The sequence below is a fragment of the Cervus elaphus genome, chromosome 20 (assembly GCF_910594005.1).
Source record: "Cervus elaphus chromosome 20, mCerEla1.1, whole genome shotgun sequence".
NCBI lineage: Eukaryota > Metazoa > Chordata > Mammalia > Artiodactyla > Cervidae > Cervus > Cervus elaphus.
This window is the reverse complement of record NC_057834.1, coordinates 106,740,540-106,762,841: the sequence shown is the minus strand read 5'-3', so window position 1 is coordinate 106,762,841 and position 22,302 is coordinate 106,740,540. Positions and strand designations below refer to the sequence as shown.

Genomic DNA, 22,302 nt, shown 5'->3' with positions numbered 1-22,302 from the left:
CCGGGGGAAAAAAAACTACAATTTTTGCCATTCACCATGTGTCAGGCAGTTTACATCCTCACAACCAACCCTTAGAATACTTGCCAGGTATTATTACCATTTCACAGATGAGGAAACTCATTCTCTGTATGTGTATTTAATGAATAACACTCCTATGTAAAAATGTGTGTATGTGGTCTTATGCATACATTCATATCGTGAACCTGTACATTGCAAAGAGGTAAATTTGTAAAGCACAACCATAAAGAAAATAGTGTGCAGTTATTAAACTTGATGTATCTTAAATGTAATTTTTAGTTTGTAAAAGGTTCTTCTATTTTCTATGGCAAAGACTTTGACACTTAAAAAATAGAAGTGATACTGGATTTATTTTTGTAAGTATTTAAGATATTATTTTAAATAAATGATTGTCCAATATGATAGTTGTCAGATGTTTTAAGTAAATAAACTTTCTGATTCTGTGTCTGATGTGCACATTTATTTGCTGCTTTAAATAAAAAACTTAAATATTTAGACTGGTAAAGAAAAAATAATTGCATTAATTCTGTTTTTCATTTGAATGTTTTAGTGAATGAGAAGATGTGTAAAAGGGAGTTTTGGTGTATCATATTTGTCCCCAATTTGCATTATCATGGACACTAGAATTTTTTTGTGTGCAAAATCTGACTGTCCTTTAATATTCATTCCTCTCTTCTTTCTTTAGTCACAGAACCCCATACTTTAGCTTGTTACACTTACCAAGGGGGAGGTATGGATTAACTACTTGCCAAATTCCTTTGTGGGGCTTTCCAGGGGCAGTGGTAAAGAATCTGCCTGTTAATTCAGGAGTGCAGGTTTGATCCTGGATCGGGAAGATCTTCTGGAGGAGGAAAGGGCAACCCACTCCAGTCTTCTTGCCTGGGAAATTCTATGGACAGAGGAGCCTGTGGAGGGCTGCAGTCTGTGGGGTCACAAAGAGCCAGACGGGACTTGGCACAGCACAGCAGATTACCTTGTAAAACTGGGTGGGCCGTTTAACTATGTTCTGGCCAAAGAGATGTGAATAATAGTGATGGGTGCCTAGTAAAAGAAAGGGCATGCTTTCCCTAGTTCTTCCCCCTCCACTCCTTATCTCGAATGCCATGTGCCTGAGGGACAGTGCAGATTAAGAACATTTCCATCATCAAAGAAAATCCTATTGGACAGTTCTACTCTAGATATCTCTGGCTTCCCTGGTACCTCAGTTGGTAAAGAATCTGCCTGCAACGTGGAAGACCCTAGTTTGATTCCTGGGTCGGGAAGATTCCCTGGAGGAGGGTATGGAAACCCACACCAGTGTTCTTGCCTGGAGAATCCCCATGGACAGAGGTGCCTGGCGGGCTACAGTCTATGGGTCTCAAAGAGTCAGACATGACTGAGCAACTAAACACAGTGGAGCTGCACAGGAGGGGAGAGAAAGGGGAGGAAAGTTTATTCAAAGAAAGAATAGCTGAAAACTTCACACACCTGGGAGAAGAAACCGCTATTCAGGTCCATGAATCCTAAAGGATACCAAATAAAAGAAGCCCCACACCAAGACACATTATAATCAAATTATTAAAAGGTTAAGCACAGAATTATGAAACAAAAGAGAAAGTGACTTGTTACGTACAAGGGAAGCCCCATGAAACTAGAAGCAGATTTTTCATCAGAAATCTTGTCCTCTAGAAGGGAGTGTGATGATATATTTAAAATGCTGTGTGGGGGTGGGGGGGGGGGCGGGAACCTGCTAGCCAAGAATACTATATCTGACAAAGCTGTCCTTCAAAAGTAAAGAGGAAACAAAAGACTTTCTCAGATAAAAGCTGAAGGATATTAAACAACATAAGAGCATAAGAAATTATGAAACTCATTGATAAATGTAAATATATAGACAAAAACAGAATTCCATATTACTATTACAGTGGTGGGAAATCATTTTTCATTCCAGTATAAAAGATTAATTAATGGATACACAATATAAACAGATGTAAGTTGCGCCATTACCATATAATGGGGCAGGAGAGAAAAAAGCTTAGTTTGTAAGTGAAGCTGTTATCATCTTAAATAGACTGTTACAACTATATTTTCTATAAGCCCCATGTTAACCACCATGTACACCATACCCTATCCTGGGACCAATTTGTCCCTGACCCTTGGGTGATGAGAGGGGAGGGCTCTGCTCAGATGCATAGGACATCTCTTACAGAGGGTCACATCTCCAAGATTGAAAAGCATAACAAAGCTACCGCATAAAAATAAAAACTAAAGTGGTGGCAGGGGAATACATATGGGACAAAGGAACAAGATAAAATCACAGAAGAACCAAGTGATGTAGAGACAGGCAGCCTACCTGAGAAAAAGTTCAGAGTAACGAGCGTAAAGGTGATCAAAGAACTCAGGAAGAGAATGTATGCACATTCTCACATTCAGAGTGAGAATTTAGAGGTTTAAAAAATACTTAGAAAATATAAAGAACAAAAAAGCAGAGTTGGAGAATATAATAACTGAAGTGAAAAATAACACTACAAGGAATGAATAGTTGGCCAGACGATGGAAAACAATGGATCAATGAGCTGTAAGACAGAGTAGTGGAAATCACTGCTATGGAACAGAATAAAGAAAAGGAGCACTTTAAGAGACCTCTGGGACAACATCAACTGTAATATTCACATTATAGGGGTCCCATAAGGGTAACAGAAGAGAGAAAGAACCTCAGAAAATATTTGAAAAGATAATAACTGAAAATATTCCCTAGCCTAGGAAAGCAAACAGTCAACAAGTTCAGAAATTCCAGAGAGTCCGATACAGGATTAACTCAAGAAGGAACATACATACACATTGTAATCAAAATTTTAAAAAAATGAAAAGGGAATGTTAAGAGCAACAAGGGGAAAAGCAACAAATAAAATACAAGGAAATTCCCATAAAATCATCAGTTGATTTTTCAGCAGAAACTGCAGGTCAGAAGGGAGTGGCATGTTACATTTAAGGTGATGAGAGGGGAAAACCTGCAACCAAGAATACTCAGAAAGGCTCATGTTCAGATTTAATGGAGAAATCAAAAGCAAAATTTAAAAGAATTCAGCACCAAACTAACTTTACAGCAAATCCTAAAGGAACTTCTGTAGGCAGAATAAAAAGAGAACAAATAGAAACAATAAAGTATGGTAAAGGCAGACAGTAAAGGTCGGAAACTATCCAATCTTAAACTGGTGAGTAGGTAAAGAAAAAAGTTCATGATTGGGCTTCCCTGGTAGCTCAGCTGGTAAAGAATCCGCCTGCAAAGCGGGAGACCTGAGTTCGATCACTGGGTTGGGAAGATGCCCTGGAGAAAGGAAAGGCTACCCACTCCGGTATTCTGGCCTGGAGAATTCCCTGGATTGCACAGTCCATGGGGTTGCAAAGAATCGGACACAACTGAGTGACTTTCACAAGGTAGTAAAATCACTTGCATCCACAAAAAGCAGTGTAGAGATACACAAGCAATTAGATGTAAAATATGATACAAAAACAGTGAGGAGGGGAAGAGAGTAGAAATGCATGGTATTTAAAATGCATTCGGAATTAAGAGATCAGGAAGCAATATATATATGATTGCTCTAAGTTGCTGATCTACAGCTATATCGGCTGCTATACAAAAACTTTATGGTAGTGTGTGTGTGTATTAATCGCTCTTTGTGTCCAGACTCTCTGCGACCCCACAGACTATAGCCTGCCAGGCTCCTCTGTCCATGGATGGTAATGGCAAAGCAAAAATTTATCACAGATATACACATTTAAAAAAAGGTTCTTCCTATAACACACACTGCAAAATGCTCATCAATTGTGTTAAGGCTGGGACCACTTAATCAAAAGCTGACAATCAGTTTTCAAGAAAAGATCACACCCACCACATCATTAACCCAACATGGGGCTTGGGAATAAATACCCAAGAGGGGATTTAAGGTAAAGAGGCACATAAAAGACAGAAAACATTTCCACATTTGTTCCCCAAACCTGCCTTCCAGGTTTAGTTTATTTTGGTCACATTCCTCTTAGCTCTGGTGTCCAAGGCCAAGGCAGTGTTTCCTTAGGTAAACCAGAGAAATTGCTTCTCCATAGGACCCTGTATGTCAATCAGGAATTTACCTGCCCTGCTGACTTCCCAGGGGCCAGTCTGAGGGAGAAGCAGGATAAGCTTGCTCAGTGCTACCAAGTGTGAGGGCCTTTCTGGCCTAGGTCAGTGGCTGCCCCAGGCCCAACTTCTAACTCTTACCACCATTTGGCACCACTTTGACCCAGGCCATCTTAACAGGCCAGACGCAAGTCCTCGTCTAAGGAAGGACACAGAAGGAGGCAGATCAGAGCTGTGACTTCTATGATGTGCTTTATGATTTCCAAACCACTTAAAATCCATTCTTTCCTCTGATATTTACAGCAATTTTTCCTTTGGAGAAGGAATCATTGTCCACTTTAAATCTTCTGGATGAAAATGGAATCACTCACAATGGAACTTGCTTCTACAAGGTCCCACTGGAGACGGTAAAGCTTGAATGCAGTTTCCTCTGTGTGTGGTTCCTATGATCTGTCCTAGAGGCACTGGATGCTGTTCCCTCACTTCTGAGCAGGCCCCGTGCCTTGAAGGGGGAAGGCCTGTTCTTCCTGCTTTCCTTCACTCTCCCCGCCCCAACACCTTCAGCCTCGAGGAACAGCACAGAGCCTGTGGCTGGCTGGGGCAAGGGTCAAGCTAACCCTGAACTTCAGGCTCAACTTCTCATTCTCTGGTGGCCTAAAGGTAAATTTTTGCAGAAGTGAGGTAAAAAAAATAAACAACTCAGTCCTGGCCAACTGTTCTCCAAGGCACATCCGCTTTCCTGAAAGACAAAAATATGAGTTACCTGCTTAGGTGGTCTGCGCCAGCAAGGACGGAAATCTTCCACCACATTTTGCAAAACCTGAGCCAAGGGCAGGCCTGCCTGGCCCTGGGCCTCTATGTATTTAGCTTAGTTGATCACAACACCTGGGGTAACAGAAGCCCTCCAAGCTCATTCCACAATCACACATTCAGTGCCTTCAGGGGTCAGACAGGTGAGCAAGGGTGAAGGTGCAGGGTACAGATGAAACAAGTGAGGGCCAAGGTTGACCTATAAATGTGGTCGCGCCAGAAGTCTTAGAAAAATCCATTAGCAAAGGGCAAAAGCAGACAAAAGCAAAACTCTGTGTTTACCTCTTTCAATTTTCAAAAAAATTATTGAAAAGAAAAAGAAAGTATGTGTCAAAGCAGGTTTCTCAAGTATGAGGCACCTTTTCCCTGTGTCCTTTCCCTCCTTCATGACTGGCAACCTCCCTGCCAGGGCTCCCTGTGCAGAGCCGACCCCATCTCATCCCAGCTATGCGTCAGCTGCTTCAGGCTTCCCCCAGCCTACCCCCACCCCTTCATGGCACCCTCTGCCCCCACTTGGGCAATAACACCCCACACTGGTCTCTACCATCATCTCTCTTGGGGGTGTTTTAATAACTTACTTTCTCCCTAAGTAGTACATGTTTACTGCAAAAATGAAAAAAAAAATGTGTAAAAAGTATAAAGACATTAAAAGATGTTTGTAATCCCCAAATCCAAAAAGAAACCCTTGTTAACATTTGACACAGATCCTCACTATCTCTGTAAAGATTCTCTTGCACACTGTCACTGACATGACCCTCTGTAGTTAATTCTGGGTGTAACTTTTGCTACTTTGTATTTCCCAGTGCAATTACAGTTGTGCTTCTTTGGGCTCAGCTGTAAAGAATCAGCCTGCAATGTAGGAGAGACAGGAGACATAAGTGATGCAAATTTGATCTCTGGGTGGGGAAGGTCGCCTGGAGAAGAAAATGGCAACCCACTGGAGTATTCTTGCCTGGGATCTGCCATGGACAGAGGAGCCTGTCATGTTACAGTCCATGGGGTCGCAAGAGTTGGACATGACTTTGTGATTAAATAAGTTGTTGAGGAAATAAGATTAGAGAATATCTGCAAATGTATTTAATAAATCAAAATATGCTTCAGAATTATGTAATTTTTATATAATTGTGCCTGTGTTTCTCACCACTACATGTCGAATAATCTCTGTTCCCCTCATTCTGATCTCTTACCCATCGCTAATAAAAAAATGGGGAAATTGGCTAAAATTGCAGCAAATGAGGAAATTTGTTCAAACAGCACCAAACAAGCTATTTTGGAAATACTCAGGATTCTCCTAGAAAAATCCAGGTATTGGGATAAAGTTGGACCCATAGAGTCAGGATCCAGGGTTACAGTATTTATTACATCAGTAACCAGCTCTGGGCTCTGAGTAAATAGATTATTCTTCCTGATTTAAACAGTTCTTTCTTGCCAAGCTTGTGAAATAATTTCTCTCCTAACTATACTGTATGGCTGGTCAATGATACCATTAAAACAAGAGATATGAATTTGATTTATAAATCATGAAAAGGAGGGCTACCTTATTTCAAGGCTTCATCCTGGAAACGTGGACCTTCTCTTTGGTGCTTGCACTAACTGGAAATCACTAATCAGGTCAGTTACCCCAGTAGAAATGAAAGAATTGACTTAGACTTTTTGAGAAAAGATCTCTCTATCTTATCTCCATGAGATGTTTTTGAAAATTGAAGACTCAGCCTCGTGCCTTTCATGAATATGCCTGCTGCTTTGTTGAATCAAAAGAGAAGAACTTAAATGAAGATACGAAAATAAGTTTGCAATAATACCTTTGTCATCTGCCCTGTTAGTGGCTCAGCTGTGTCCAACTCTTTGTGATCCCATGGACTGTAGCCCACCAGACTCCTCTGTCCAGGGGATTCTCCAGGCAAGAATACTTGTCGCCATGCCCTTCTCCAGGAGATCTTCCCGACCCAGGGATCAAATCCAGGCCTCCCACATTGCAGGTGGATTCTTTTCCATACGAGCCACCTGGGACTGTGCATGTATCCTATTTCACATCTGATCACCTTTCCAAGAGAAGGGAGGCAGCTCTCCACACCCCATTTCTTTAAAGAAGCTTTCTTTACAAAGGGCTGGATCAAGAATGAGGCAAAGAAATGGTGCCCCAAAGACAGGAGTATGGTGGGAGTAAACTTGACAGCAGTGTTGACATTTTAAGTCAGTGGATTTTTCTAGTTTCTATTTCCTGTTCTGTTTAGCTAGCCTTCATTTAGTCACAGCTGAGGGAATCCCCAAATTGTTTACTTTGTCTGAATCAGTCTTCTCCGGCAGAAAGACAGGTAGATCACTTGATTGCAACACTGGCTCCAATCTCCCCCCTTTCCCTGAACCTGCAACACTGGCAATGTGACTTCATAGCTCTTCCATAAAAACTGTGATATTTTCCCTTCCCCTGGAACTGGGGCTCACAGTATGACCTGCATGGACACAGGAATGCAGTGGGAGTGATGGTCGCCAGTTCCCAGCCTGGCCCTTGGGAGGCACTGTGTGCTTTTTTCCCTCCTGCGGTCTTATCCTCCACATGTACACCAGCTATACTAGACTGCTGGAGGAGGAAACTTGGGAAAGAGTCCCATTGTCCCAGCTGAGGTCATCCTAGATCAGCCTTCAGCCAACTGACCTCCCAAATGGGCAAGAGAGCCCAGCTAAGAAACATGAAGCCCTCAGCTCAACTGTAGACTTGTGAGCAATAATATACACTTATTTATTTTAAGTCATGGAGTTTTCTATCTTTGTAATGTTGCAATATAGCAATAGATACATATGCTCTAACTTTGGTGAGTCTTTAGATGGAAGGGCCGTTAAGTAGGAAAATGAATAAAGATCTAATTATGTTCGCAAGAGCAATAGATTAGAACTTACTATATAACCAACAAGGACCTACTATAGAGCACAGGGAACTATGCTCAATATTTTGTAATGGTGACTCCATTGGTAAAGCGTCTGCCTGCAATTCGGGAGACCTGGGTTTGATCCCTGTGTCAGGAAGATCCCCTGGAGAAGGAAATGGCAACTCACCCCAGTACTCTTGCCTGGAAAATTCTATGGATGGAAGAGCCTGGTAGGCTACAGTCCATGGGGTCACAAAGAGTCAGATATGACTGAGCGACTTCACTCTCTTTCACTATAAGGGGAAAAAACCTAGAAAGCAAAGATATATATATGTATGTATAATTGAATCAGTTTGCAGTACACCTAAAACTAATACAATATTGTAAATCAACTATACTTCAACAAAAATTTAAAAAGAGAAACCAGAAACTTGAGTTTTGGGCCCTTTGAAGCAGATTCCTTGGGCACATGACCTTGGATGAGAAAAAACTTTCTCTTACTTCCTACTTCCTTTCACTGAGAAAGGAGCTACTAATTGCTTTCCCAACTTAATAGCTGGGTTGCTGTAAGTATAAAATACAATAATTTGCTTGCAAATGAAATATGTAATTAAAAGGACATGTTACAACTCTCAACAACAACAACAACAAAACAGTGAAGCAAGAATAATTATAATAGTTAAAATAAAACAGCTGAAACTTGTACTGTGATAGGAAATATAAAGCTCTTGCACACAGGAAGACTAGAGGTTTTCCTACATCTCACGTCTGCTTTCATATTAGAAAGTTACTTGTCCAGTGTGAGCAAAGGTAGCATAGAACCAGAGGAAGAAAGACACAGAAGATCTAATCAGACTGAGTTCAGATACATGCAGGACAGTGTTCTAAAGCAGGAAAGCCTGGGCTGTGAATCACTCCTACATGGGTTCAAATTCCAGTCCCTCCCTTTCTGTGCCTTTGTGGCATGATCAGCAAAACTATACTGTCACAGAAAGTAAGTCTATATTTAATTTAACAATGATAAGAAAAGGAGAAGGAAATGGCAACCCACTCCAGTATTCTTGCCTGGAGAATCCCGTGGACAGAGGAGCCTGGTGGGCTGCAGTCCATGGGGTCACACAGAGTCGGACATGACTGAAGTGACTTAGCATGCATGCATGCATTGGAGAAGGAAATGGCAACCCACTCCAGTATTCTTGCCTGGAGAATCCCAGGGACAGAGGACCCTGGTGGGCTGCCGTCTATGGGGACACAGAGAGTTGGACAAGACGGAAGTGACTTAGCAGCAGCAGGAGCAATGATAAGAAAACTATCATGAATTTCAAGTGTCAACTTACTGTAGCATTTAGTTACTTTTTTGGGGAGACACTGCTAGGAACAGCACAGGCTTTTGTATTTGATAAACCTGGTCAACCCTGAGTTCTAGTTGTGTCCTGTGAGCTTTAAGACTGTAGATCCCATAGTTGGCCCTGCTAAGCTCCACTTTTGAGCCTTATCCCCAGTGTGGTGATTGGAATTTGAACCTTGTAACATTAAACTAGAACACAGGGTCCATGAGAGTTGCACTGGTTTTTTTTCTACCTAATCATTGTCATATTCACAGGGTTGCATAATTGAGACATAACAGGTGCTCAGGAAACATTTATAGATATAAGGACTGAGGAAACAAGAGGAAACAATTTGAAATGATCTCAGCAACATAACTAACTCTTTATCTGGTATACAAAAAGAAGTTTTCTTACTCATTTCACAATATTATGAGTAAAACACCCAACTACACCCAACTGGCTGGCTGAGAAACAAGAAAGAAAGAGTTTTCTCTGCATTCTCATTCATATTTCAAGTTATGCACCACATCAATATATCACCTAGATTTGTAAAGGGTCATTGTTGTTCAGTCACTAAGTTGTGTCTGACTCTTTGCGACCCCACATACTGCAGTACACCAGGCTTCCCTGTCTTTCACTATCTCTGGGAGTTTGCTCAAACTCACGTCCCTTGAGTCGGTGATGCTTATCTAACCATCTCATTTAAAAAGGCAAAAGGACCTCTTCAGGAAGAACTTAACAGAGTAGAATCTCATCTACTTAAGCCCATGGTACTTAGAATCACTTGTGATGCCCACAGTGCTAAGGAAGCAGCCTCCCCCATCCCTTTCTCAGCGATGAGCTTCACGTTTTTGTGAGTGGGAGGCCCTAAAAAGATCTCAGAACATTTAAAGCCCAATAAAGGTGGTGAGTGTCCAATCTTCTTTGTGTGTAACAGGCAGAGGCTAAACTCCTATCCCCCAAGTTTCTGGGGAGAGAACAATTTGAAGCTGAAATCTCCATCAGAGTCTAGCCAGGGCTTAGGAAGTAAGGGCATGAGTCTCGGTGATGCACAGCCTAGGGAACCTTGGGGTGCAAACAATGCAAGAGTGAGTCATGCTGGGCAGGGCTATCTGGAGACATTCCAACTAAAGCAAAGCATCACAAGCACAAGAGTAGGGGAGGGCAGAGAGGAACTCAATCCCCATGCTCCTATTTCTTGTTACTCACCTATTGAAAAAGGCATAAAGGATTCCCTTTTCTTAAACTGTCCATTCTCCAGAAAATGCTCTGGATTAAAGGTGTCAGGGGTGGCCCACTCTGCAGGGTCTTTGTGCAGTGCAGTCAGGTTAGTCATGACCATGGTGCCCTGGAGAAGACAGAAGTGACTCATGCAAGACATCACTCAACACATGTGTGCAGAGGGGCGGCAGTCCCCCAGCTCCCACAGCCTGGGGCCCAGGGCTGACAGCATTCTGAACTCCCTCAGCCTCCCCAGCTCACCACCTTCTGGGGCCAGCCATGCTCTCTGCCACGGGACAGCTTACACTGGTGGACTGAAACTGTCTGCTGGGAACTGTATCAGGGAAGTGTGACTACTCGAGTGCAGAATGGGTCTCTTCAGGCACTTGTCAGTGCAGAACATGGGAGGGAAGGTGTATGCATCAGTAAGAGAAGAATGTGACAGTGGGCAGGCAGTTCTGGACCAAAATCAACCCAGTTGCTCAGTGACATGGCAGCTTCTCCAACATGAAACATGTCTCATTCATCTAAGATTCTCCAACTCTCTCACCTTCATTATCGAGCACATTCCACAGAAGATTTAATGATAGAATCAGGTCACCCAGTGGAAGGAACCACTGTCCTTCCCGGTACACAGCAAGAAACCCAGGAGTCCTCCTTAGTGTCTCCCTTTCCCTCATTCTGCTTTCATCCCATCCTTCAACCAGGCTGGCCAATTTTCCTTGAAATTCCTCTTGATTCTATCATCTCCATGTTATGTCCTCCACTTCCTGGTCTAAGGTACTACCTTGGTTGTCCACACTCCAACAGCAGGCCTAGCTACAACTCTATATCCTCTCCCCTCTTCAAAGTGCTTCACACACAGAAAGCAGAGTTAGCTTTGGACATGATTTGGTTATGTCACTGCTATCCACCCACTGCATCTGGCACTTGATGGATACACTCCAATATTTCCCAGCACTCTTATATTAAGGACACATCACCTGCCCTCTATGAGTCATGGTCCTTCTGCCTGCACTCCCATTATATCAAGTCTCTTTCAGTTTCTCGGTCATATCACTTGTTCCCATACCTTTCTGCATGGTGGCCTCTGGAATCCTCATTAGACCTTCTGGTGCCAGGGTCTTTGTCACTATCATGAGCCCCAGTTGCCTCCTACCTCTGCAGGTAGGTCTCTTATGAGGTCACTGCTATTTTTCCCTGGGTGCTAGTGTGCATATGTGGAGTTGATGTTTCCTCTAGCTCTGTGGAAATCCTGCAATCAAAAGCTGCTGGCAATCAAAGTCAGATTCCTGGGGGCTCCTCCTCCTGTTGCAGGACTCCCTGGCTGGGAAGACTGCCTTGGGGCTCAGGGCTTTCACTCTTGTGGGCAGAATTTCTGTATTGTAATCATTTTCCAGTTGCAAGTTCCCCACCCAGGGATTTGTTCTAATTCTCACAGAATACTACATCAGGAAAAAAAAAGTCCTGTAGAACCAGTCTGTTGAGCTCGGATGGTTCTCTGGAGTTACCTGAATTGCTATGAATATGTGAACATCACCTGCAATATCATTTAGACCTCAGACTTCACCTATAAAATGGTCAATCAGCAAGAAAATAGTAAATGCAATCGCTGCAGGAATCGCTTTTTCTCCTAGGGCTGCAGGGACCATGACCAATACTACATCAAAGAGAGATTCTTCCAGTTATGCCTTGAGATCAACACCAGGTTCAATACACAGAGGGACTCAGATTGGAATGGATCCACAGAAATAGACCAAGGTGGCGAGAAAGCAAGGTCCTGTATATCTGCAGTGTCAGGTGAGACACTATCCGGCAGAGGACAGCTGTTTGCTGAGATCCTAAGAGTGATGGGCAGAGAGAACAGAACTGCCTTTGTGAGGAGAGGGAATTTAACAGGGCTCTGCTGAGAACAACTGCAGGAAGACTCTGGAAAACAAGTGAAATGAAGCAACTCCTGTGCGAGAACATGGTGTAGTACAAAAAAGATGAACCTGGGCATCAGAACACTTCCATTTCTTTAACCCAGCTCTTCTGACTTTGTAGCCAAGGGATCTTTAACAAGACCAAACAGCTCTGAGCCTTGGTATAAATTCATAAAATGAAGATAAGAGAACGATTGAGAATTAAGACATTTTGAAAGAATCTATAGTTCATAGTACATAACTGCTCCTTAAAAAGCATTCATTAGTTCTCTCCTTTTGTGATATTTAATGTGCACAGACTTGGATTGATCCTCTTGTGAGGTAGTCCCATCAAGGGACTGTAAGTCAAGTCAATACCTGTGGGGATATTACGTTAGAAACATCTGTTTAACGTGATGGCCCAGGAGGTCTCAACTCTCCCTCATCTTTTAACATTCTATAGCCCCAGGATTGTGAAGCAGAATTTTCCAAAAATAAATCTGGCAAGTCACTATCCTATCAGAAGCCCTCCCATGACAAAGAAAAGGACTTCATGGCAAAGGCTGACGGAGAATTGCTGCCTGCACATCACGCAGTAAAAAGAATAAGAAATTTCACAGCAGAGAAAATTCAGCCTTTGCCTGAACGTGCTTGACGGAGGAATTTCCGTTCTCCTTCAGAACACCAATTACCATTGATTTGATAATGTTCTGAAGACCCCACATGAAGAAAAATATCCAGTATTAGGTTAGTAATTATCTCTGTCTCTCCCCATCGAAGTGTTTCGCTAAGACAAGAAAACACGTCACTTGTCCAGGTGAGAATCCCACCATTTAAAATATGAGCTTGGGGACCTGAGGCTACGAGTGGGGCCTTATTACCTTGGGCAGGTGGTATCCGGCCAGGGTGGTGTCCACTGCCACCTCCCGGGGCACGTTCAGAGGGATGATGTTCCCCATTCGCAGCACCTCGTGGATGACAGCGTTGGTGTAGGGCATGGACTCTCGCGCGGCTGTGCTTGGCTGTTGTGATTGGCCGAGCACCCTGTCAATCTCAGCTTGGACTTTTTCTGAAAAAAGCAGAGGTGGTTCTATTATTCTGTTTTCCCATAACTCTCCTTGAGTCTGGTTGAGTTAAGGAATGAAATAACCAGCATCAAAATGGCTATCTTAGGCTCTCCAGACTAGCTTCTCAGCTGAGGCATGAGAGTGGAAAGTGGGCCCTGGTGTGAGACAAATTAGGTGGAAAACTCTTGCTGAACAACATTCCTCCTGCGAGTTCCTAAAGCTGTGTGAGCCTCAGGTTCCTCTTATTAGTGAAGGTGAATCAACATTCCCTTGAGGAATATTGAGACATAGATGAACTAATTTATGGAAGCATACTGACCTGGCCTAGGCCCATCCACTAATGAGCTCACCTTGGATTTCAGGGTTCAGCGCCATGTAGAGCAGCCCCCAGCGCAGGGTGGTTGAAGTTGTCTCTGTTCCAGCAAAGAAGAGGTCCAGGGTGTTGTAGAGGAGGTTTTCTTCACGGAAACTTGAAGCAGCATCGCCCTTATGCTAGAAAATACAGTGATTATTGGTTTACCCAGATGGTTCTTAGTTGCCACAACATAGGAGGCTTCATCCTAGTGAGAACATGGGAGGAGAGATTCCCCCAAGAGAAATGACTTTTCCTTTGACCATCTCAGCAGGCAGAGGCTTATTATTGCAGTATCATTAGCATACTCCAAGTGTTGGAATCTCTTGTCACCTTAGATGGGTGAAATTTGAGACATCCTCTTTACTTCCACATTTTGGGAGAGTCTATTATTTATTATTATAATAGTATATTATTATATTGGAAATATAATAATATTTGGGTTCCAATATTAGCCACACCATTCACTATGTGTATGACTTGACCAAGTTACTAAACCTTTCAAACTATGTTCAATACTCATCCCTCAATTGGCATGATGAACTATGTGAGATGGAAAGGTCATATAAGAAATCCTCAACAAATGTTTGTACTGTTCTCATAAAGAATACAATGAATTTCTCTGAAGTACAACAGTTTTCATAATTTCCCATTAACATCTTTCTTTTTAGGTTAAAATTCCCTGATTCCAACAGACATTCCTCATGGCACTTTAGCATCTTCACCAGCTCCCTACAGAAGTTTGAAAGTGTCCGTGTTCCTCTGTGTGTGGTCGCACACCTGCACACCTTATAACAAGTGAAATCGCTTCCTCTCAGGAGAAATCAATGCCTCTATTAATGGTATAATAATAAAGTGAAATAGGAGGCAGAGAAAAATGCACAGTTATTTCAACTGCAAGAGTTGAAAATGAGTTAAAAATGATGACACTGATGCAGTGATGAGTATTAACCAGAGGGCTTACTATGTTAAAGGACATATAACCTATTTGGCCTTTTCCATGCATCTTACAAATAACATTTGAAAGTGCATGAAATAGGGAGGATGGAGGAAGGCAAAAGTCCTCCACTTGAGGCTAACCTTTGGCATCTGACTCATGTTCGCTTATGCTCTGCACTGGGAACTGGGAAAGGGCTAGTGGATTGGACTTTGGTACAGGTATTAATGAAACAATGCTTCTTTTTCATACTGTGTACAGGTCTTTCAGATATGGGCAGAGCATAGAGACTAGACTGAAAAGGCAGTATTTGGGCTTTCCTAAGAACTCAATTGAAGAAAGTAGGGAAAACCACTGGACCATTCAGGTATGACCCAAATCCTTACGCTTATACTGTGGAAGTGACAGATAGATTCAAGGGATTAGATCTGATAGAGTGCCTGAAGAACTATGGATGAGGTTCATGACATTGTAAAGGAGGAGATGATCAAGAAAAGGAAATGCAAAAAGGCAAAACGATTGTCTGAGGAGGCCTTACAAATAGCTGAGAAAAGAAAAGAGGCTAAAGGCAAAGGAGAAAAGGAAAGATATATCCATCTGAACACAGAGTTCCAAAGAACAGCAAGGAGAGATAAGAAAGCCTTCCTACGTGATCAGTGCAAAGAAATAGAGGAAAACAATAGAATGGGAAAGACTAGAGATCTCTTCAAGAAAATTAAAGATACCATGGGATCATTTCATGCAAAGATGGGCACAATAAAGGACAGAAATGGTATGGACCTAACAGAAGCAGAAGATATTAAGAAGAGGTGGCAAGAATATGCAGAAGAACTATACAAAAAAGATCTTCATGACCCAGATAACCATGATGGTGTGATCACTCACATAGAGCCAAACATCCTGGAATGTGACGTCAAGTGGGCCTTAGGAAGTATCACTAATAACAAAGCTACCGGAGGTGATGGAATTCCAGTTGAGCCATTTCAAATCCTAAAAAATGATGCTGTTAAAGTGCTGCACTCAGTATGTCAGCAAATTTGGAAAACTCAGCCATGGTCATAGGACTGGAAAAGGTCAGTTCTCATTCCAGTCCCCAAGACAGGCAATGCCAAAGAATGTCAAGCTACTGCACAATTGCACTCATCTCACACACTAGCAAAGTAATGCTAAAAATTCTCCAAGCGAGGCTTCAACAGGATGTGAACCAAGAACTTCCAGATGTTCAAGGTGGATTTAGAAAAGACAGAGGAACCAGAGATCAAATTGCCAACATCTGTTGGATCATCAAAAAAGCAAGAGAGACCATTCACATTGACTGCTTCTCCTGAGCACATCAGCAAGACATGGGGTGCTTGCGAGGAACTCGATGCAGCACTGTCCCACCACAAGCTGGGAGCCAGCACAGGACATCTGCGTGCTCCAATCCACAGGCAAAACGCTTTGAAGAGCTCACGACACACACCTTTATGGTTCTCTTTAAAGAAACCTCACGGAAGCTTGAGGAGGAGAATAAGATGGTGGAGGAGTAGGTGGACATGGAGTACATCTTTCTCCACAGATACATCAGGAATACACCTTCAGACACAGATGTGCATGCAGAACACGAGCTGAGAGTGGACAGGAGGACCTGACCAGCAGAAAAGAATATATAGAACCATGCAGAACTCAGTAGGATGAGGGAATGAGGGGGAAAAACAGGAGTGTCAGTAGGAGTGGACCTGCTCTTAACCGGTGGGGGAACTGAAGCAGGGGTCTGATCCCCACATTGGGGCAATTGTCTGAGTCAGAGGAGAAACATTTAAGGCTGAGAGTGAAACAGCTGATCTGTGGCAGCCTAAATGGAATGAGAACCAGACAGTCCTTGCTGTAGCCATACATACCCTGGACAGGGACACAGGTCCCCTGGCAGGTGCAACGGTTGGGAGATGGAGTTTACGGATTGTGGAGCAATCCCAGGGTGAGGGCTGCTGTTGGTTACAGAGAGACAGATCGAGGGGATGTGAACAAGAAGATTATGGTGGGAAATGCCTATGGAAAAAACCCGGGCAGCCATGAAAGCAAAGCCATCACCATAGCCTCTCTCTTTCCTCACATACCAGCATCCCCAGCTGAACAATAGAGAGGCTGGCCCATCAAACGCGTGAGGCACTGAACTACAGAGTAGTTCAGCATCCTCGGTGGGGACCCAGGGTGCCCGTTTAAGTGCCTGATGTGCGGATCTACAGAGTAGGACCCCACCCAGGGTGCCCATTTAAGTGCCTGATGCGTGGATCTACAGAGTAGGACCCCAGCCAGGTGGGCCCCTCTGTGTGCCTGACGCGCCCAACAACAGAAAAGGACCGCAGGCGAGGGGGCCCTCTAAAAGCCTGAATGGACAGAGCTACAGAGCAAGGCTGGCCAAAGAGGCCTTCAGAGCACCAGCTACAAGAGGCTTGAAACAGACTCTGAGAGGGCCATAACTCCTGCGATGGAGGCAGTCCATGTCCCCACACACTTGGTGCTGCCAGGGTCCCCGCAAGCTGCACCACCTTCACGCTCAGCTCTCACTGGGGCAGAGCTGCCACAAGCCAAAAAAAAAAAAAAAAAGTCTTGCCTCTATGCAAACAGGATCACTTCATTCATGTGCAACTCTTTGCGACCCTGTAGACTGTGGCCTGGCAGGCTTCTCTGTAAGGGAGCTTCTCACAGTAAGAATACTGAAGCACATTGGCCATTACTGGTTGTCATACCCTTCTAGAGCACTATATTTCCTGCTGCCCTAGCCGCCAACTCCTCTGAGTACCTGGTGCTGCCAAAACCCCTGCTACCCAAGCAGCTGCACCACCTCTGCACTTGGCCCTCACAAGGGCAAATCCAAGTCCTCCAGGGTAGCCTCAGAAGCAAACCCCAGTGAATGGTGGATGACCTACGTGCAGAGGTGGAAATAAAACCACAATTGAAACCCAGGGGCAGTGTGGCTAAGGAAGAAGACCCAAAATCTTCCCACCAGCTGTACAAGCTGCAGATTAAACCCACAGGATCAACTAGGCAGACTCTGTGTCTATGGAATATATAAAAGGACACTGAGAGCTCACACAGAAGAAAATGCACTAGCTCTGATAGCTGTGGACATTGCAGGCAAGAACACACGGGAGTAGGACCAGATTAGAATCTGAGCTGCCCCCACAGCAGGTCAGAGATCAGCACAGTGTTGGAGGGCATCCTGCGGAGGTGAGGTGGGCTGTGACTCCCAGCGAGGGAAAGGACTCTTGACAGCAGTGAATCAAGGAAAACATTTATTATTCTTGTGTTTTGTTCTGTATATTCTTTTGGACTTTTTTTCTCCCCTCCCTCCCACATTTCTGTTGTAGTTGTTGATTTTATTGGCACTATGAAATCTAGTTAAGCTTTTGAGCTTTATTTTTTCTCAGTCACACTTTTTATTATTGTTATGAACCTCTGCCTCTATGTTGGGCTTTCACAGTTCTGTGGAGTTTTCCCTTTTTAAAATTTTCTCTTTAATTTTAATTTTTGACTTTTTAAACCTATTATTATTTTTCTACATTTATTCCTTTGTTTTCTTTTCCTACTGTTCTTCTCCCCTTGCAGTTAATCTTTAATGTATATAAATCTTCTTTATCTACCTCTATTTAACTTCACATATCTATTCTTTCTTTCTTTACATCCTTTCCTTTCCTCTCAGTATGTTCGTTAGTTTCATTTTCATTGCTTTATTCCCCAATTGGCACCTTGCTTTTGTTTTCTTTTCCAGTTTGTGCTTTAGTTAGTTTTATTCTTAACTGGTAGATACAATTTTTGGTTTCCTTTGTTCACCAGGTTAATCTATTAATTTTGTACTTTATTTTTGTTGGACTGTTTTGATTTTGCTTATGGGTGTGTGTGTGTGTGTGTGTGTGTGTGTGTGTATTCAGTGACACTTTTTACTGTTGTTATAAACCTCTGCCTCTGTATTGGGCTTTTGCAGTTCTGTGGAGTTTTCCTTTTTCTTTCTTTCTTCTTCCTTTTTTTAATCTTGTTTTTTTTTTTCTTTTCTCTTTTTTATAATTTTAATTTTTTAAACCTACTATATATTTTTCTACATTTATTCGTTGGTTTGCCTTTCCTACTCTTCTTTCCTTTTGCAGTTAATCTTTAATGTATATAAATCTTCTGAATCCATGTCTATTTAACTTTGCATATCTATTCTTTCTTTCTTTACTTTTCTCTCAACATATTTGTTAGCTTTGCTTTCATTGCTTTATTTGCACCTTGATTTAGTTTTGTTTTACACTTTGCTTTAGTTAGTTTTGTTCTTAACTGGTAAATATAATTTTTTATTTCCTTTGTTCACCTGGTCAATCTACTCTACTTGATTTTTGTTGGACTGTTTTGACTTTACTTATGGGTATATGTGTATATTCTGTTATTTTAATTATTATTTACCTGATTTTATAACCACCATTTGTCAGGGGTTCATCTTTGGTTTCTTGGTTTGCGGTATTTGTGTTAATCTCACTTAATATTAACCATAGCAAACCACTTGTGGAATTTTTGTTCATGACCAGAGATCAAGCCCTGAGCCTTTGGAGTGAAAGCACTGACTCCAGGACCCTAGACTACCAGAGAACTAACCCCAGGGAATATCAGATAGTGAGAACTCACACAAAGGAAGCCACTTGAATACAAAATATGGCATCACTCAAACACCAGTAGCACCCTGTGCAGGATGCTTCATCTAAACAACAAACAAAACAATACAAACCCCATCACCAGCAGAAAGGATTACCGCCTCACTCAGCCTTGCCCATCTGAGGAAAAACAAACAAACAAAAAACTCAGCACAAATCCCATCCTACACAAAGCTTACAACAACCACTGGACCAACCTTAGGAGGACAGAAACCAAAAAGAAGAAATAACTCAACCTTGAAGCCTGAGAAAAGTAGACCTCAAACACAATAAGTTAAAAAAAAATAATGAAAGGGCAGAGAAACACTATGCAAATGAAGGAACAGACTAGAAGCACAGAAGTCCAAATAAATGAAGAGGAAATAGGCAAACTACCTGAAAAAGAATTCAGAATAATGATAGTAAGGATGATCAAAAACCTTGAAAACAAAATGGAGAAAATGCAAGAATTAACAAAGACCTAGAAGAATTAAGGAATAAGCAAAGAGAGACAAACAAGACAATTACTGAAATTGAAAATACTCTAGAAGGAATCAATATCAGAATATCTGAGCAGAAGAACGAATCAGTGAGCTGGGAGACAAAATTGTGGAAATAACTTCTGAAGAACAGAAGTAAAAAGAATGAAAAGAACTGACGATAGTCTCTGAGACCTCTGAGACAATATCAAACATCCCAACATTCGAATTATAGGGGTCCCAGAAGAAGAATAGAAAAAGAAAGGGTATGAGAAAATTTTTGAAGAGATTATAGTTGAAAATTTCCCCAACATGGAAGAGGAAATAGTCAATTCCAAGAGGCACAAAGAGTCCCATTTATGATAAACCCAAGGAGAACCACACCAAGACACATACTAATCAAACTAACAAAGACTAAACACAAAGAAAGAATATTAAAAGCAGTGAGGGAAAAGCAACAACTAACATACAAGGGAAACCCCATCTGCTTAGTAGCTGATCTTTCAGCAGAAACTCTGCAGGCCAGAAGGGAACGGCAGGATATATTTAAAGTAATGAAAGGGAAAAATCTACAACCAAGATTACTGAACTCAGCAAGGATCTCATTCAAAATTGATGGAGAGATAAAAAGCTTTTCAGACAAGCAAAAGTTAAGAGAATTCAGTACCACCAAACCAGCTTTACAGCAAATGTTAAAGGGACTTATAGTCAAGAAATACAAGAGAAGAAAAAGACCTACAAAATCAAACCCCAAACAATTAAGAAAATGGCAATAGGAACATATATATCAATAATTACTTTAAATGTACATGGATTAAATATTCCAACCAAAAGACACAGACTGGCTGAATGGATACAATAACAAGACCCATATATATGCTGTCTACAAGAAAACCACTTTAGATCTAAAGACACATATAGACTGAAAGTGAAAGGATGGAAAAATATATTCCTTGCAAATTGGAAGCAAAAGAAAGCTGGAGCAGCAATCCTCATATCAGACAAACCAGACCTTAAAATGAAGAAGATTACAAGAGATAAGGAAGGACACTACATAATGATCAAGGGAACAATCAAGAGGAAGAGATAACAATTGTAAATATCTATGTACCCAACATAGGAGCACCTCATTACGTAAGACAGACACTAACAGACATAAGGAGAAATTGACAGTAGCACAATAATAGTAGGAGACTTTAACACCCACTGACACCAATGGACAGGTCATCAAAACAGAAAATTAATAAGGAAACACAAGTCTTAAATGATACATTAGATGATATGGATGTCATTCCTATCTTTAGGACATTCCATCCAAATGCAGAAGAATACAACTTCTCAGGTACACATGGAACATTTGCCAGGACAGACTACATCTTGGGTCACAAATCAAACCTCAGTGAATTTAAGAAATTGAAATCATATCAAGCATCTTCTCCAACCACAATTCTATGAGACTAGATATCAAATACAAGAAAAAATTGTAAGAAACACAAACACTTGGAGATTAAACAATACATTTCTAAATAACCAACAGGATTCTGAAGAAATCAAAAGGGAAATCAAAAAGTTTCTAGAAAGAAATGACAATGAAAGCAGGACAACTCAAAACCTATGGGATGCAGCGAAAGCAGTTCTAAGAGGAAGTTTATAGCAATACAATCCTACCTCAAGAAACAAGAAAAACATCAAATAGACAACCTACCATTACATCTAAAACAACTGGGAAAAGAAAAACAAAAAAAAATCCAAAAATAAGTAGAAGGAAAGAAACCATAAAAATCCAAGCTGAAATAAATGAAAAAGAAATGAAAGAAACAATAGTAAAGATTAATAAAACTAAAAGCTGATTTTGAGAAGATAAACAAAATTGACAAAGCTTTATCCAGACTCTTCAAGGAAAAAGAGAAGAATCAAATCAACAAAATTAGAAATGAAAAAGAAGAGGTTACAACAGACAGTGCAGTAATACAAAGGATCATAAGAGACTATTATGAACAACTCTATGGCAATAAAATGGATAACCTGGAAGAAATGGACAGATTCTTAGAAAAGTTCCATCTTCCAACACGGAACCAGCAAGAAATAGAAATTATGAACAACCCAAATACAAGCACTGAAATTGAAGCTGTGATCAAAAATTTCCCAAAAAAACAAAAGCCCAGGACCAGATGGCTTCACAGGAGAATTCTATCAAACATTTAGAGAAGACCTATTGCCTGTCCTTCTAAAACTCTTTCCAAAAATTGCAGAGGAAGGAACACTTCCAAACTCATTCTACGAGGCCATCATCACCCTGATACCAAAACCAGGCAAAGACAACACAAGAAAAGAAAGCTACAGGCCAATATCACTGATGAACATAGATGCAAAAATCCTCAACAAAATTTTAGCAACACATCAAAAAGCTCATACATCATGATAAAGTTGGGTTTATTCCAGGGATGTAAGGATTCTACAATATACTCAAATCATTCAATGTAATATACCATATTAACAAATTGAAAGATAAAAACCATATCATTTAAATAGATGCAGAAAAAGATTTTGATAAAATACAGCACCCATATATGATTC

The 22,302-nt window shown here is 41.5% G+C and overlaps 1 protein-coding gene across 1 annotated transcript in view; it reads right to left on the bottom strand.

The window, feature by feature from the left end:
- Positions 1-4,349: 4,349 nt before the first annotated feature.
- The window catches only part of LOC122676981 (cytochrome P450 2J2-like), a 37,227-nt gene continuing 19,274 nt past the window's right edge, over positions 4,350-22,302 (bottom strand). Inside the window, exons 6-9 of the mRNA XM_043876635.1 lie at positions 13,662-13,803; positions 13,126-13,313; positions 10,329-10,467; positions 4,350-4,853 (exon numbers count right to left, since the gene is read on the bottom strand). Of these exons, the coding sequence (XP_043732570.1) occupies positions 4,675-4,853; positions 10,329-10,467; positions 13,126-13,313; positions 13,662-13,803 (648 nt within the window). The 3' untranslated portion in view covers positions 4,350-4,674. The remainder of the gene's footprint in view (positions 4,854-10,328; positions 10,468-13,125; positions 13,314-13,661; positions 13,804-22,302) is intronic.